This window comes from Rattus norvegicus, chromosome 7, assembly GCF_021556685.1.
Source record: "Rattus norvegicus strain SHRSP/BbbUtx chromosome 7, alternate assembly SHRSP_T2T, whole genome shotgun sequence".
Taxonomy (NCBI): Eukaryota; Metazoa; Chordata; class Mammalia; order Rodentia; family Muridae; genus Rattus; species Rattus norvegicus.
Window position 1 is genome coordinate 140,912,057 of NC_141540.1, and position 14,120 is coordinate 140,926,176.

The 14,120-nt window shown below is 47.0% G+C and overlaps 1 protein-coding gene across 8 annotated transcripts in view; it reads left to right on the plus strand.

Annotated features, from left to right (window-relative positions):
• Window positions 1-14,120, plus strand: part of Dip2b (Dip2 acetate--CoA ligase B) — a 177,211-nt gene that overhangs the window by 112,508 nt on the left and 50,583 nt on the right. For 2 of the 8 annotated variants that reach the window (XR_015623956.1, NM_001432591.1), the window contains 8 exon segments: window positions 2,732-2,944; window positions 5,376-5,525; window positions 6,019-6,138; window positions 8,044-8,241; window positions 8,723-8,814; window positions 9,225-9,335; window positions 10,791-10,914; window positions 11,356-11,465. Coding sequence is in view for 7 of the 8 variants with exons in the window: in NM_001432591.1 (NP_001419520.1) it covers window positions 2,732-2,944; window positions 5,376-5,525; window positions 6,019-6,138; window positions 8,044-8,241; window positions 8,723-8,814; window positions 9,225-9,335; window positions 10,791-10,914; window positions 11,356-11,465 (1,118 nt within the window). In the remaining variant the exon portion in view is untranslated. 8 annotated transcript variants of the gene reach the window in all.

Genomic DNA, 14,120 nt, shown 5'->3' on the forward strand with positions numbered 1-14,120 from the left:
TCAGGTCCTCTGACAGAAGTAAGTGCTTATTAATCGCCGAGCCATCTCTCCAGTGCCTTATTTAAGTTGTTATTAATGAAAATAGCAAATATTATGTCAGACCAGAAAAACAGAATCCCCTTTCTGTCAGTGGCCCAGTGCTTGGGAAGGGCTAGTTTACGATTGTAGCTGCAAGCTGCCTGTTGGCCCCCAGTGGGGTGAGGAAGGTGTCCCCATGTTTGTTTAGATCCCTTGGCATCCGGTGCCTCTGCTGTTTGTCCTCATCACTGTCACTCTCAGTTTTGCCTGTGAGCTTCAGCTGGCTTCCATTTTGTTAATGTCCTCAGATGTGCCCTGTTTTCTGTCCCTACAACCTCTCTAATGTCCTCTCTACCTGATGCTGTCTGTCCTGCCTCTCAGCCAATCACTGCTTATGCTGCCAAGCAAAGGAACATGGACTCCTGCCAGGCTCCGAGCCCAGTGAAAGCAAGGCTGTGTCACGGGCTTCTCATTGCCCCATGGCTGGTATAGTGCTGGTCTATTGTTGAATGGATAAGCAGTCTTCACAATGAATCATTTTAACCTCAAGTTACAAGTAGAGTGGTGGGCCTCAGGGTTCAAATGAAAGAGAGGCACCAAAGCTGTGTTTCCCCCTAGCCTGTGCTGCTCCATAGCTGTAAGCATTAAACACCCAGAAGAGGGCTGGCAGGCAGGCAGGCAGGCAGGCAAAGCAGGTAATTGAATTGAAACACTACACCTAATTATATAATTGATCAAGTACAAGAACATAATGCAATTAGTTTTCCATAAATCCAATAATGAAAATTCTGGTTTTACTGTCTATAAAAATTGATTTATTTTGGTTTCAACTTACACAAATTAAAATGACACAGTAAGGGCAGCTGGTAGATCTAGAGGCCTTTGTGGGATCTGAGATGTCACCCAACATACATTGTTCTTGTGGTGAGAGTCACAAGTCTCACTGCTTCCCTGCCCCCACTTTCTTTTTTTCTTTTTTTTTTTTTTCCTTTTCTTTTTTTCGGAGCTGGGGACCGAACCCAGGGCCTTGCGCTTGCTAGGCAAGCGCTCTACCACTGAGCTAAATCCCCAACCCCTTGCCCCCACTTTCTAATGGAGCTGAAATGTTAGAGTATTTTCTAGAAATGATTATGCTTTCTTTAAACACTGTTCTCTTATGTTTAGCTTTCCCCATTCCCTGTTATGTTATCCATCTTCTCCTTTAGGGAGTCTTCCTTTATCAACGAAATCTCTGGGTCTCCATCTGTCTCTGTCGTCTGTCTGTGTCTCCTTCCCTCCCTCTCTTCCTCCCGCCATCCCCCACCTCCCCCATCTCACAGCTCTTTAGACCCTGGGCCTAGACCCTGGGCCGGGATCAGTCCTCCTCCCTCAGAGGTCTCCACTCGGTCCAGTTCTCACAGCGGTGTTGTGTTCTAGTGTGGGGTTGTATATCACAGTGCCACACTGCGGTTTTTGAATGCCACATGCTGTCTCATAGGCGCTGGTACATGTGAGAACCACAGGACCTGACTTAGTCTCCAGCACAAGGTGCATTAGAAGCCATCACAATGCTTGCACTTTGGGTCTCCTTTGCCCGGAGGTGATGAGTTGCTGTAGGCCTGACAAGCAAAGGCTGTGTCTCTTCTGTGCTCAGAGCTTATAGATCAGATTGACAGATGCGGGATGACTGTGGTGGGTTTTCATTGTTTGTTTTGGTGTGGTTCTGGTCCCCATTGTAGAGCAATTTTCCTGCCTTCTCTAGCTCTTTGACGCACTGCCTGACCTGGACCCACTTATTCACCTGAATTAGGGAACATTTTCTACAAATCTGAACATAACCTTTTAAAGTTAAAAAACAGACAAACAAAATCTGGGGATGTTGTGTTTGGCTTACACCGTACGGAGTCCTAGCCTGCAATGACTCTGGCTTCTCCCCAGCTTTGGCCTCCCTGTATGTGGTCAGATTTTTCTAGGCAAGCTGTCCAAATTTAGGCCTGGTTCCTGAAGTCAGGCTGAAAGGCACTAGGGAATTGTCAGTCTTCTCCATGACTGCTGTGCTTAGAAACTTCGCCTTCTCGCTTTGACCAGCTCCTCAGCTACTAGAGCAGGCAATCCCTCAATTCCCCATCACCAGCCCTCATCAAAACTTTTCTTTAAAAAAAAAAAGATTTATTTATTTATTTATTATATATGAGTACACTGTAGCTGTGCAGACACACAAGAAGAGGGCATCAGATCTCAGTACACATGGTTGTGAGCCACCATGTGGTTGCTGGGATTTGAACTCAGGACCTCTGGATGAGCAGTCAGTGCTCTAACCATTGGGCCATCCCTCCAGCCCTCACTGAAGCTTTTGACAGATGAACAGCGCGTCTTCTGCCTCCATCTTCTCGAGAAGAAACAAATACCACAGAACCCCATGCAGCCGCCTGTCACAAGTCTCTGATAAGTAAACAAATTAGAAATTAGATATTGAGTAATCTCAGACCAAGAAATAGTTAAATTCTTTGAATTTTTTTAAAGTTTATTTAGCATGGTCTTCTGAGTGCCGCTGTTCTGTTTGGCGAGTTGTGGTCTGTGGATCTTTTCCTTGGAGTCTGAGATGTCACCCATTGACCTAACGTGAGAATGCTAGTGTCCCCTGATGCCAGCATCAGGGGTGCAGGCAATGAGCAAGAACTGAGGTCTGTGCTCAAGGCGGGACCGACCCTTCTTTTTCTCTAATTCCACGCAGACACGTCTTCGGCCTCTGAGGATGAGGGCTCTCTGAGACGCCAAGCTGCGCTCTCTGCTGCCTTGCAACAAAGCTTGCAGAATGCTGAGTCCTGGATCAACCGCTCAATCCAGGGATCGTCCACTTCTTCATCTGCGTCTTCCACGCTGTCCCACGGAGAGGTCAAAGGAACCAGTGGGTCCCTAGCTGATGTATTTGCCAATACTCGAATAGGTAGGATTGGATCTACCCAAGAAACCCACTAATTGTTCTAGTTGGCACCCAGTGTCCAGGAAACAGTCCACGGCTGTGTTAAGTTTTGATGGCAGAGAAAGTTAGCTAGGTAGAGAGGGAAATGCCAGGGGTGTATTCAGTGCAGGGTGATAGGCATCGTCAGCAACGTCGGACAGAGCGTGCTCACCCGAAGCCGTGCCTGTTTGCATAGGCAGCACTGAATGCGAGAGTGTTGACACTGGTCTGGACAGGTCTATCTGAAAGGAAAGACTGCAGAGCTGCTAGGGCTCAGAGACCCAGGAAGACTGTCCGTGTCCACAAAGCATGCATATGTAACCTGTGAAAATGCACACTAAGCCATGTCATGAAGACCTTCTGTCCTTAGCCTGACTGGATTTACGTCACTTGCTGCTGTGGTGTTGCTGCATGCGCCGTGTGCAGGTCGGCAGGCGCTGAGCTGCTGGCTGCTGCCGTGTGGAGAGCTGCTGCTCGCCTCTGCTTTGTGCACTTGTGAATTTTGGCTTTGTTTTCCAAAGTTGCTGCTTTCCTTCCTCGGTGGCACCAAGTGCCTTGTCCCTTGGTGGCACCGAGTGCCCTGCCTAGCCTTTGTGCTGTGTCTGTTGTCTCCCCCTGTTTCCTTGACAACCAGTCACATTCTGTTGTCTTAATTGGCATCTCAGCAACCTTTCTTATCACTTTATAGAACATTTCAATTTGGTTTCTGAAAAGGCTGGGAAATTATAATTTAAGGTTATAGTTTTTAATGAAGATACCTGCCTTGCTACTACAGTTACCAGATAAAGAGCTTCCCGCCATCCATGGTGACCCCTGCCACGTTCTCTACCACACTGTCACAGACAGCAAGCTGCCGAGATGTGGCCTGAAGAGTTTACGTAGAATATGTCTAATATGTCTAAGGAGCTTTTCCGCCTGCAAAGGCTTAAACCCGTGTTGCTGCTTTTGGATGCTGGCCCTTGCTAATGTAACGCCTGTCCCTTCAAGCGACTACAGTCTCTGGGGCATGGTGGTACACGCCCTTAACCCAGTGCTCAGGAGACATCATGAGCACCTTACATGTTTGCAGTGACACTGTTCCTTTTGTGATTTTAAAGTGAACCACTGTTTTCTGTGCCTCAGCTCACTTAGCCACACCATTAGTCTGGACAATGAAATAGTGTCTGCTGCTGTGCTCTTTAAAACATTGCCCGGGTGAGCCTGCTAGGTCAGAGACCATACACATCTCTAATTGGATATAACCAGATGAGCCTGCTAGGTCAGAGACAATACACATCTCTAATCGGATATAATCAGCACTTGGAAGCTGAGGCAGGATTGAGGCTAACCTGAGCTACATAGCAGGCTCACTTCTTGAAAAACAAACAAAAGGAAGCAGAGAGCTGAGTGTGCTGGCACACAGCTGTAATCCCAGCACTCACGAGGCTGAGATGGAAGGCTCACAAATTCAAAGTCTCTTGAGGTACAAGAGACAAGAAGAAAACATTTGATTTCTTCTTAGCCATGCTATACCACAATGGACTCATGCCAGTGTGTTTCAAACTTTAAAAATATTACATTTATAAAACTCATAATCACAGGGCTTTGAAGCACAGAAATCTTACTCTTAAACAGTCCCACAATTGTATTTCCCTCTTCATGCCTTTAGTGGTTTTATTCTTTTTACATTGTATACCTTACTTCCTCTAATTTTCTTCCTCTTCAGAAGATTTTTTTCATGCCGTAGCTCTGTTCAGTAGTTCTCTTTTTACATCATTCAGTTTCTGACAGCAGCTTACGTCCTGTGTTTCGAATCTCTCCCAGACCGGGGTGAGCAGGATGCTGCCCTCACACCTGTAATCCCAGTTGATGAGATCCTGTCTCACAGTGAAACTCAAAAGGACTTCTCCATGAAGTAGCACATGCGTGTTAATCTCAACTTAGAGCAAGAAAGAGCCTCACTGTGGGCTGTAAGAAAATAACATTTTTGAGAAACATTTGCTAGGTGATTTGATGTAATAACTAAGGTTACTCAAATCTTGAAATTAGAGTTTTGGAAAGCTGATATGACCTGGTTTACCTTAGACTTTGATTATAGAGTCTGTTTTGGGGCCAGGGGTTGTTCTCTGATCTCCAGTTGTATATTCTGTACATGTATGTATACCTATACACACACATTGGTATATATAAACACATGCACATGCATTCACACACATGCATATACATGTACACACATACACAGGCACACACATGTACATATACACATACATTACATATATATATATACTATACATATTCTTATAATGATAAAATCTTTCTTTGAAGTTTGTTTTAAAAGAGTGGGTGCTTTTTTATTCCTTCAAAAAATAAGACTTAGAGGTGATTCCTTTTACTGTCAATACTGTATGATTCTAACTCTCGTCTTTTCCTCTCTTAGAGAATGTCTCTGCTCCTCCTGACGTCACTGCGACTACCTCTTCCTCCTCTTCCTTACTGCGTCCCGCCAACATTGACCTGCCCCCATCCGGCATAGTCAAAGGCATGCACAAAGGCTCCAACAGGTCCAGCCTCATGGACACAGCAGATGGTAGGGGCCTGCTGGGTGCTCGGGAGCAGTCACTGCCCTGGGGTCCCAAATTCTAACTGCAGCTGCTCCCAGTGTCCCAGCGGCAGAGCCACACTGCAGCTGGGCCATTTGTCACTACGTGGAGCCCTCTTGGTACTTGTTCCCTTGGCCTTCACAGAAGTTACCATGAACCGACTGAAAGAAAAGAGCACTACAAGGGAAGAGGGAGCCAGGGGCAACGAACTTTCTGCCGTGTGCCAGTCTTCTGCCTTCTGCTTGTCATGTGTATATTGGTCGCTTTTGGGTAGAGTGGAACTGGGCAAAGGCCAGACTCCATTAGAAGGAAAGTCTGAGGGAGGAGAGCGGCAAGGAGAGCAGGAAGGAGAGCCACAGAGTTCAATATTCACTGATAATAAACAGTTAATAGTGTTTTCTTAAAGAGTTTAATTGAGGAAATTAATATCTTTATTAAGCTCAATAAATTTTAGTCAAATTTGCCATTTTTCCCTTACAGGTGTTCCTGTCAATAGCAGAGTGTCTACAAAAATCCAGCAACTTCTCAACACTCTGAAACGACCCAAAAGACCCCCCTTAAAGGAATTTTTTGTGGATGACTCTGAAGAAATTGTGGAAGGTAGTAGTAAGGGCCGAAGCATGCACCCATCAGGAGTCAGGACAGGGAAGCCTGAGCGTGGGCTTCCTGTCACTGCGCCGTTCCCCCAGTCATTCTCCTGTTAGGTCTCAGGAAGAAGGGGCTGGGGAGAGGGACAGAAGGACTGGAGTTTAGCGCCGTCCTCTTGTGTGTATGCAGTAATCACACCAGAATAGTAATCGAGTTTTGTGTGTTGGAGACTAGTTTTACTAATTGAACTTTTGCTAGACTTCTCTGACTAATGATCCTTTTTAGAAAAGAGAAGTGCCGATGTCTGGAAGCATGAGGGAGTGTGCCCTGGAGCCTCATGGGAAACAGCTGCCTGCCAGGAGTGCAGGCTCAGTGGAGATGAGTCACTCGGGTGTTCCTCTTCCATTTAGACTAAGTTTAAAAACCTGTAAGATTGTAGGCAAAGTAAGGGTGAGACAAGTTTTAAGTCACTTGAATGGATCCAGAGAAATGGATCCAGGGAGAGATCATTTTGCTTTGTGAACTAGCAAGATGCAGAAACATAAAGACTGCATGGTTTTTCTTGTAGAATCTAGATTTGAATGTATATGTGTGCAGGTCATGAAAAGGGGGGACTGAAAGAGAGAAGGAAGTCCTAACAGAAGTGGGGGCCAGAGACAAAGGGAGCCCCTATGACAGAAAAGCAGAGTGAGGCGTGAGGACTGTTTGGAGGGAGGAACAGGGCTGGGTCGGCTGCATGAGGACAAAGTGTAATGATAAAGACTGAGAAAGTGCGTTAGGAAGCCTCTGCTTTGTGTGCTGACTGAAAAAGAACAAGTCAAGCATTGTGAGTTTACAAATCCATCATATTACTAGGTTATAGAGAACAATGCTCTCCTTATTTTTAGTTGTCTATACTGATTTGTGAATATGGGTGCTTTGCCAACATGCGTGTATGTATACTGCTTCATGCCTACATGCGTGTATGTATACCGCTTCATGCCTTGCATGCGTGTATGTATACCGCTTCATGCCTACATGCGTGTATGTATACCACTTCATGCCTTGTGCCCACAGAGGCTAGAATAGGGTGTCAGATCTTCTGGACCTAGAGTTACAGACTGGTGAGCTGACGTGTGGCTGCTATGGCTTGAACCTGGGTCATCTGGAAGAGCAGCCAGTCCTCTCTGGCCCACGTGCAGCCACAGCATGCACTAAGAGCATGTGCACAGCAAAACCAGGCCATGGGAAGTGTGGGAGAGAGAAATGTCCCCTGAGCTGGAGCAGTACTTCTTACTGTAGCTGTCTGTGCAGGGTTTGTTCTCTGTGTTTGTTGAGATAAGAGTCCTTATCCTGAGACCGTGCTTACCTCTGAGACCAAGCTAGGCTCGTACGCAGCTTGTTCACGTTCTCAGTCTGTCATAGTCTGTGCACATATGATGAAACACACTGGATACTTCACTTTTTAGTCTATTTCTAAATGTTTTTCTGTGAGAATGTAGAAATTAAGGCTGAGCGTGGTGGGAGACAGAGGCATGTGGCTCTCTGTGAGTTCAAGGCCATACTGATCTACATAGTGAGATCCTACCTCAAAAACAAACGATACCAATAATACATGAGTAATATATGTTCACTGTTGAAAAATCTACTGTAGAAATGAGTATAAAACACTCCCTCAGATTCTTGGATAAGCGTTTGTCTCTCTGTCCCTCACAGTTGGGCTCAGCTGACTCTGATAAGCAGCCATTATGTTTGGGCAGTGTGTGGAGTAAGAACCACCCTCCCCTGGGAAGCTGTGACCTCTGTGGGAGGACGGCAGAAGCCTTAGTTGTCTTGTCTCAATTCGAGAAGTCAGGGACTGCGGAGAAAGATGTGCCAGAGGTTAGAGTTGTGTTAGGGCCCCGTGAACTTACTCCATCTTCTGCTTGTTTGCCACAGTACCTCAGCCAGATCCCAACCAGCCAAAGCCTGAGGGCCGCCAGATGACTCCAGTGAAGGGAGAGCCCCTCGGCGTCATCTGTAACTGGCCACCTGCACTGGAATCTGCCCTGCAGCGCTGGGGCACTACCCAAGCCAAGTGCCCTTGCCTCACTGGACTGGATGTGACGGGGAAACCAGTCTACACCCTCACATACGGTGAGTTTCATTTCCCCACTGCGCCAAGAATTCCTGAGTATTGTGGGTAGTGTTTCTCCTGTTAGTCCTCGGTTGCAGAAGTTCTCAGTTATTTCATTGAAATGAGCCATGTATCAGTGACCTTTGGCCTTAATCCCAGCACTACAAGATCCCTGAGTCTGAGGCCAGCCCAGTCTACAGAGTGAGTTCAGGACAGCCAGGGCTACATAGCGAGACCCTGCTGCAAAAGCCAAAAAAGGGGGAGGGGAGGAGAACTTGGAGTATCATGTCAGGCAGAAGGATATTGCTTGTTTCAGGGCAGGAGTGACTTTAGAATGACTGAGAAGCGGCCACTTGGGGAAGGATTTGCTCTGTTAGGGAGGGTAGAGCTAACTGTCCCAGCCACTGTGAGCAACCACAGACCTTGTCAGCCGGCTGAACCTCTTGCTCTCCAGCCGGAGAAGGCCTATAGTTTTTTCTTCCTGTTGTTTTCTTTTCCCAGGGAAGTTGTGGAGCAGAAGTTTAAAGTTGGCTTATACACTGCTTAATAAACTGGGAACAAAAAACGAACCTGTGTTAAAACCTGGAGACAGGGTAATTTGTTTTTCACTTGTCTTGTTTGGAGAGCTGGTGTCCGTTTGTGTGTGGGTATGCTGCCTGCGTGGGTGTCTGTACCACAAGCATGATGGCTCCTAAGACTGTCAGAAGAAGGCACCAGACTCCCCTGACCCACAGTTGCAGATGGCTTTGCTTTTTGGTGTCACTAGGATTGCAAATGGGGCCTTATTTGAGGCACATACTCTCAGAGCTATGTCCTCAGTCCCCAAGACGCACAGTGTAATCATGGGGATGGTGCTGTTCATGCTGTTCTCTTCTCAGTCACGTAATTTCCTTCAGAGCACATAAGCATTAAAGTGTTTCACTTATTCTGTTCATACAAAGTGTTCTGTGTACATAAAGTTAGTCTGTATGCCCCTGTTGTTGAATGTCTCTGTGAATTTTAGGTTGCCCTGGTTTACCCCAACAATGATCCTGTCATGTTTATGGTGGCTTTTTATGGATGTCTTCTGGCAGAAGTGATTCCAGTACCCATAGAAGTACCCCTGACCAGAAAGGTAACTTCGCTGTGTTAAATGTCCTTCCCTGTGACACAGTAGGTCCTGCACTGACTCAGTGACAGTAGAAACAATGTTGTCAGGTGGTGGAGGTGCACATATCTTATTTTATATAATATACTCAATGTAGTTCACCTATGAAAGAACTTTCATAGAATTGTTCCTCACTTTAAAAATAGCGAGAGGCATGCATTTGAGTGTTCAGTGTTTGGTTACCATCATAGAGTGTCGCTCCTTTAGACTTACTTTATCAAGGGATTTCTTTAACCGGTCCACATAACCCAGACTCGCTGAGTGGGAGGACGGTGCAGTAGTGCTGATGGCTCTGCTGGAGAATTGTGCTTGGACATTCAGTGCAGATAGTAAGCTCACAGCACAGGGTTCCACTCGAGGGTGAATGGCTTCTCTTGAGCTGTTTCATGTTTATTACTGAGAATCGGGGTTAAAGACCAATATGGTGGATAATGTTGGTTGATTGATTGATTGATTTTAATAGTTTTTTTCCACTTGGAGCGGTTTAATGAGAGAAGAGTAGCAGAGGGGAGGAAAAAAGGAGGCCAGCCATGAGCATGTGGAGGGAAGGGGGAATAGAGAGAAGGGACTGGGAAGGGGACAAGAGCAGAGCAGAGAAGTACAAAGAGCTGATTTTAATATGTATTTACTTATTTAATGTATGTGAGTACACTCTTGCAGTCTTCAGACACAGCATCAGATCTCATTACAGATGGTTGTGAGCCACCATGTGGTTGCTGGGATTTGAACTCATGACCTCTGGAAGAGCAGTCAGTGCTCTTAACCACTGAGCCACCTCTCCAGCCTCCGAAAATGTCGGTTTATATGAAGGGATTGTTTTAAGTAATAAGAAAGAAATGAGTGACATTGCTGCTGCTTTAGCTGATGGGGTAGAACATCCATATTATAGGAAAGCACGTCAAGTTCTCTTTATGTCGACTGTACTCAGCTTCCTTACAGTACTTTGAAGGATTGAACATAAATGCTCCAGACTTTGTCTTAGGTTGCTTTTGCTGCTGCTTAAGGCTCAAGTCTATTTCCTTTAAAATAGAGTGGCGGAGCATACAGATTTAGCGTAACTGGCTTTGATGTCCATCTTATTTATGTTGTTCTCGCTTGGCTTGCCTTGCTCTTAGATCTGGGGTAGGACTAGAAGACAACCGTGTTAGAATTTGTTTCACTTGCCTAGAGGAGTCAGAGAAGGTCACACTGGCTAGTAGAGTGCATGCTTCACACTGTCAGCTCAGCAGCGTTTGCGTGTACTTACACCTTTGTAGGATTTGTTTGGAGCCATGTTGTCCTGAGCTGGGACATTTGCCAGCTGTCCGGCTCCGTGGCACAGTGGGTAGTGCTGGAGCATCTCTGGGTGCTGGTTCAAAGCCTGGCGTGCTCACATTCACTCTCTCTCACACCCTGACTGTGCTCATTATTTATTCTCCACAGGATGCCGGAGGTCAGCAGATTGGCTTCTTGCTAGGGAGCTGTGGGATTGCCTTAGCTCTCACCAGTGAAATTTGTCTGAAGGGCCTGCCAAAAACCCAGAATGGAGAAATCGTACAGTTTAAAGGTGACATTCGTAACCAGATGCCAACTGAAAGTCAAAACTGAGCTTTAATGAGAATTTTACTAGATTAACAGCTAAGGGCTTCCTGTGTATTTTCCCCTCTGTCCTTTGAGGTTGGTACCATGGTCATCCCACTTTTCAGGTAGTAAATTGAGAAACAGAGTCCTCAAATCCCAGCTAATAAACAGCAGAGGAGTGAATTGTACTGAGTCTGTCTGATTCCAGAGCTACATTCTTACGTTTGTGTGCCGCCTGGAAAAAGAATCTGGGACTCTGTACATTAAAGCTAAATCCTCTGTGCAGAAGGACAAACAGCAGAGCATAAGACTCCAAGGATTTCCACTGACAAATTAGTCACCCCGCGTTGAGGAGTCCTTCCATGTTGAGGAATTAGCATAGGAAATGAATGCTCGCTTGCTCTCACTCTGGGTTTGTCTGACTTAGGTTGGCCTCGCCTTAAGTGGGTTGTGACAGACTCCAAGTACCTTTCGAAGCCGCCCAAAGACTGGCAGCCGCACATATCGCCTGCGGGCACGGAACCAGCGTACATTGAGGTAAGTCGAGGCTGCTCGTATCCTGGCCTCCTTCACCATCAGCTGCAGAGCTAATGAGTGTTAGGACATTTGCTTGTTCTGTGAAATTTCAGTTTTTTAATCTGGTAAATGTCTTGTGGTGGACCTTCTGTTAAAATTTATTTTTGAGGCAAAGTTGAGTTTATTCACAGAGGTTTTAAAATAGTAGATTTGAAGCATGGGGTTAAGAGGAAAAGCCATACCCAGGAAGAAAGTACCAGCCCAGGCGTGAGTGTAGTCTGAGAGGAGTCACTGTGCCAGTCACTGCCCTTGTAACCTCTCAGTCAGGAGAAGGATGAGGGTATCGGACGTGCAGAATGAGGGGAAGCAGCTGTGCTGAAAGAGGGCGTGCGACGGAGAGAAACTAGAGATCAGCCAGCTACCGGCAGACTTGGTGTCGACAATGAGAGTGGGGCTTGACGACAGCAGAGCTTGCACACTGAACCTGCAGGACACTCAGAGCCGAACACTTTCTCTTTTTGTTTGTTTGTTTTGTTTACTCAGTAATACCCAGGGGTTTGAGCTTTTTTGTTAATTTTGTGTTTTTATTTTCCTCATCATTATTATTTATTTGGTTTTATTATGAGATTAGCTCTGTCGCTTGGCAGAGTGCATTTTGATCACACTCGCATCTCCCCTGACTTCCCAGACATACCCTCTTGCCCTACTCACCCTTCCTGGTCTCTTTTGTTTCACTTTTAAACTCATCAAGTACAGTCTATGCTGAGTGTTGGACCTTGACTGCAGTGTGGCTGACCTCAGGGTGGTGGAGGGCTCACCTCTAAGACGATGGCTCTCCTTTCCCAGCACTGTCACTTGCCAGTAGCTCTCAGCTTGGGGCTGGGAATTCATGGCCACCTTGCCTGTCCATGCTGGGACTTCGTCTGGCCTGAGCTCGAGCAGCCCTTGTTCCCGCTGTTGTAGCTGCTGTGAGTTCCTGTAGGCAGCTGCCCTGCTGTGCTCAGAGAACATTGCCATGGAGTCATCCACTACTCTGATTCTGACGCTTGCCTCCCCACCCCCTCTTCTGCAATCATCTCCAAGTCTTGGGAGGAGGCTGTGAAGTAGGGCCATTGAGGCTGAGTATTCTGCCTCTCTCATTCTCTAAGCCTCCACCAGGTATCAGTCTGAAAGTGTTAATCACCCTGTGTTGCTAAAGAAACTTCTCTGATGAGGGTTGACAAACCAGATTTCAATTGTAAATCTGCTCTGTGGGGTCAGGGAGATGGCTTAGTGGGTGAAGGGGCTTGCCACCAAGCCTGAGGGTCCTGAGTTCTAGTCCTAGAACTCACATAGTAGAAGGAGGCAGCTGACTCCCACACATTGTCTTCTAACCTCCACATGTGTATCATGGCATGCACACCTTCCAATCATAAATAAATACTATGAACACAGTCTGTGCTGTGAACAGAAGGCTGAACTACAAACTATGGTGGCTGGGGCAACGCTGTATGACTGACACCTGTACCTCTGAGGCTGTGCCCTTTCCCCTCTGCAGCCTCTGGAGACTTGCTCACCAGCTAGCTGCTAAATTAATGAGTAAGCACTTCCATTAACTTTTAAAAAGGCTCGGGGTGCAATACGGCCTGAAAGCTCTTGTAATAACAGGCATATGTAAGACCTGAAACAGCTTTGGCCATGCAAGAGTCTGAGGCACATGATGTTGACTGCAGAGGGGGTAGATAAGTGGGGGTGTGGGGCTGAGTATGTTTGAAAGACAGCCAAGCCAACAGGAAGTTATAGGATGCGCGCACGCACACACACATGCACACACAGGCACATACATGCACACATACACACACACATGCACACACAGGCACACACATGCACACATACACACGCGCACACACATGCACACATGCACACACACACGCACACACATACATACATGCACACACGCATACATACACGCACACACACACATACACACACACGCGCGCACACACACACTCGCACGCACGCACGCACACACACATGCACACACGCGCACACATGCACATGCACACACACGCACATGCACACACACGCACACACGTGCACGCACACACGCGCACACACGCACACGGACACACGCGCACACACACATGCACACACGCGCACACGCACATGCACACACACGCACACACGCATGCACGTGCGCACACGTGCACACACGCGCACACACACATACACGCGCACACATGCGCACACCCCATTCAGTGATGAGTCAGTCTCGTGGCTCGGTGCAGGCATGGTGCTCACCCCCAGGCCTGGGAAGTGGGTGTTCCCTGGATGCTGCTCTCCCATCTTAGTGACGTCCTGTGGTGGGGCCGCTCTGTCTGCTCCTGCAGCCTTACCTTGTCCTACCCTTATTGTGGAGCTGCACCCTGCTGTTCAGGGCCTGCCTGCTCCAGAGCCTCATATTATCACAGGGTTCTCCTGGTCAGGAGTTGGAAACTATTGAGGGGTTGTCAGCAGGAGAGAAGTAAGAATGTATTACACAAAAAGATCCTCTAGGCCCATCTGGATGGCTCAGCAGGAGGGCGGCTGCCACTCGAGCCTGACTAGTTTGAGCACAAAACTCACATAAAAGTGGAAGGAGAGAAGCAGCTCTGCAGACTTGTCCTCCAATCTCCATACATGTGTTGTGGTGTGTAT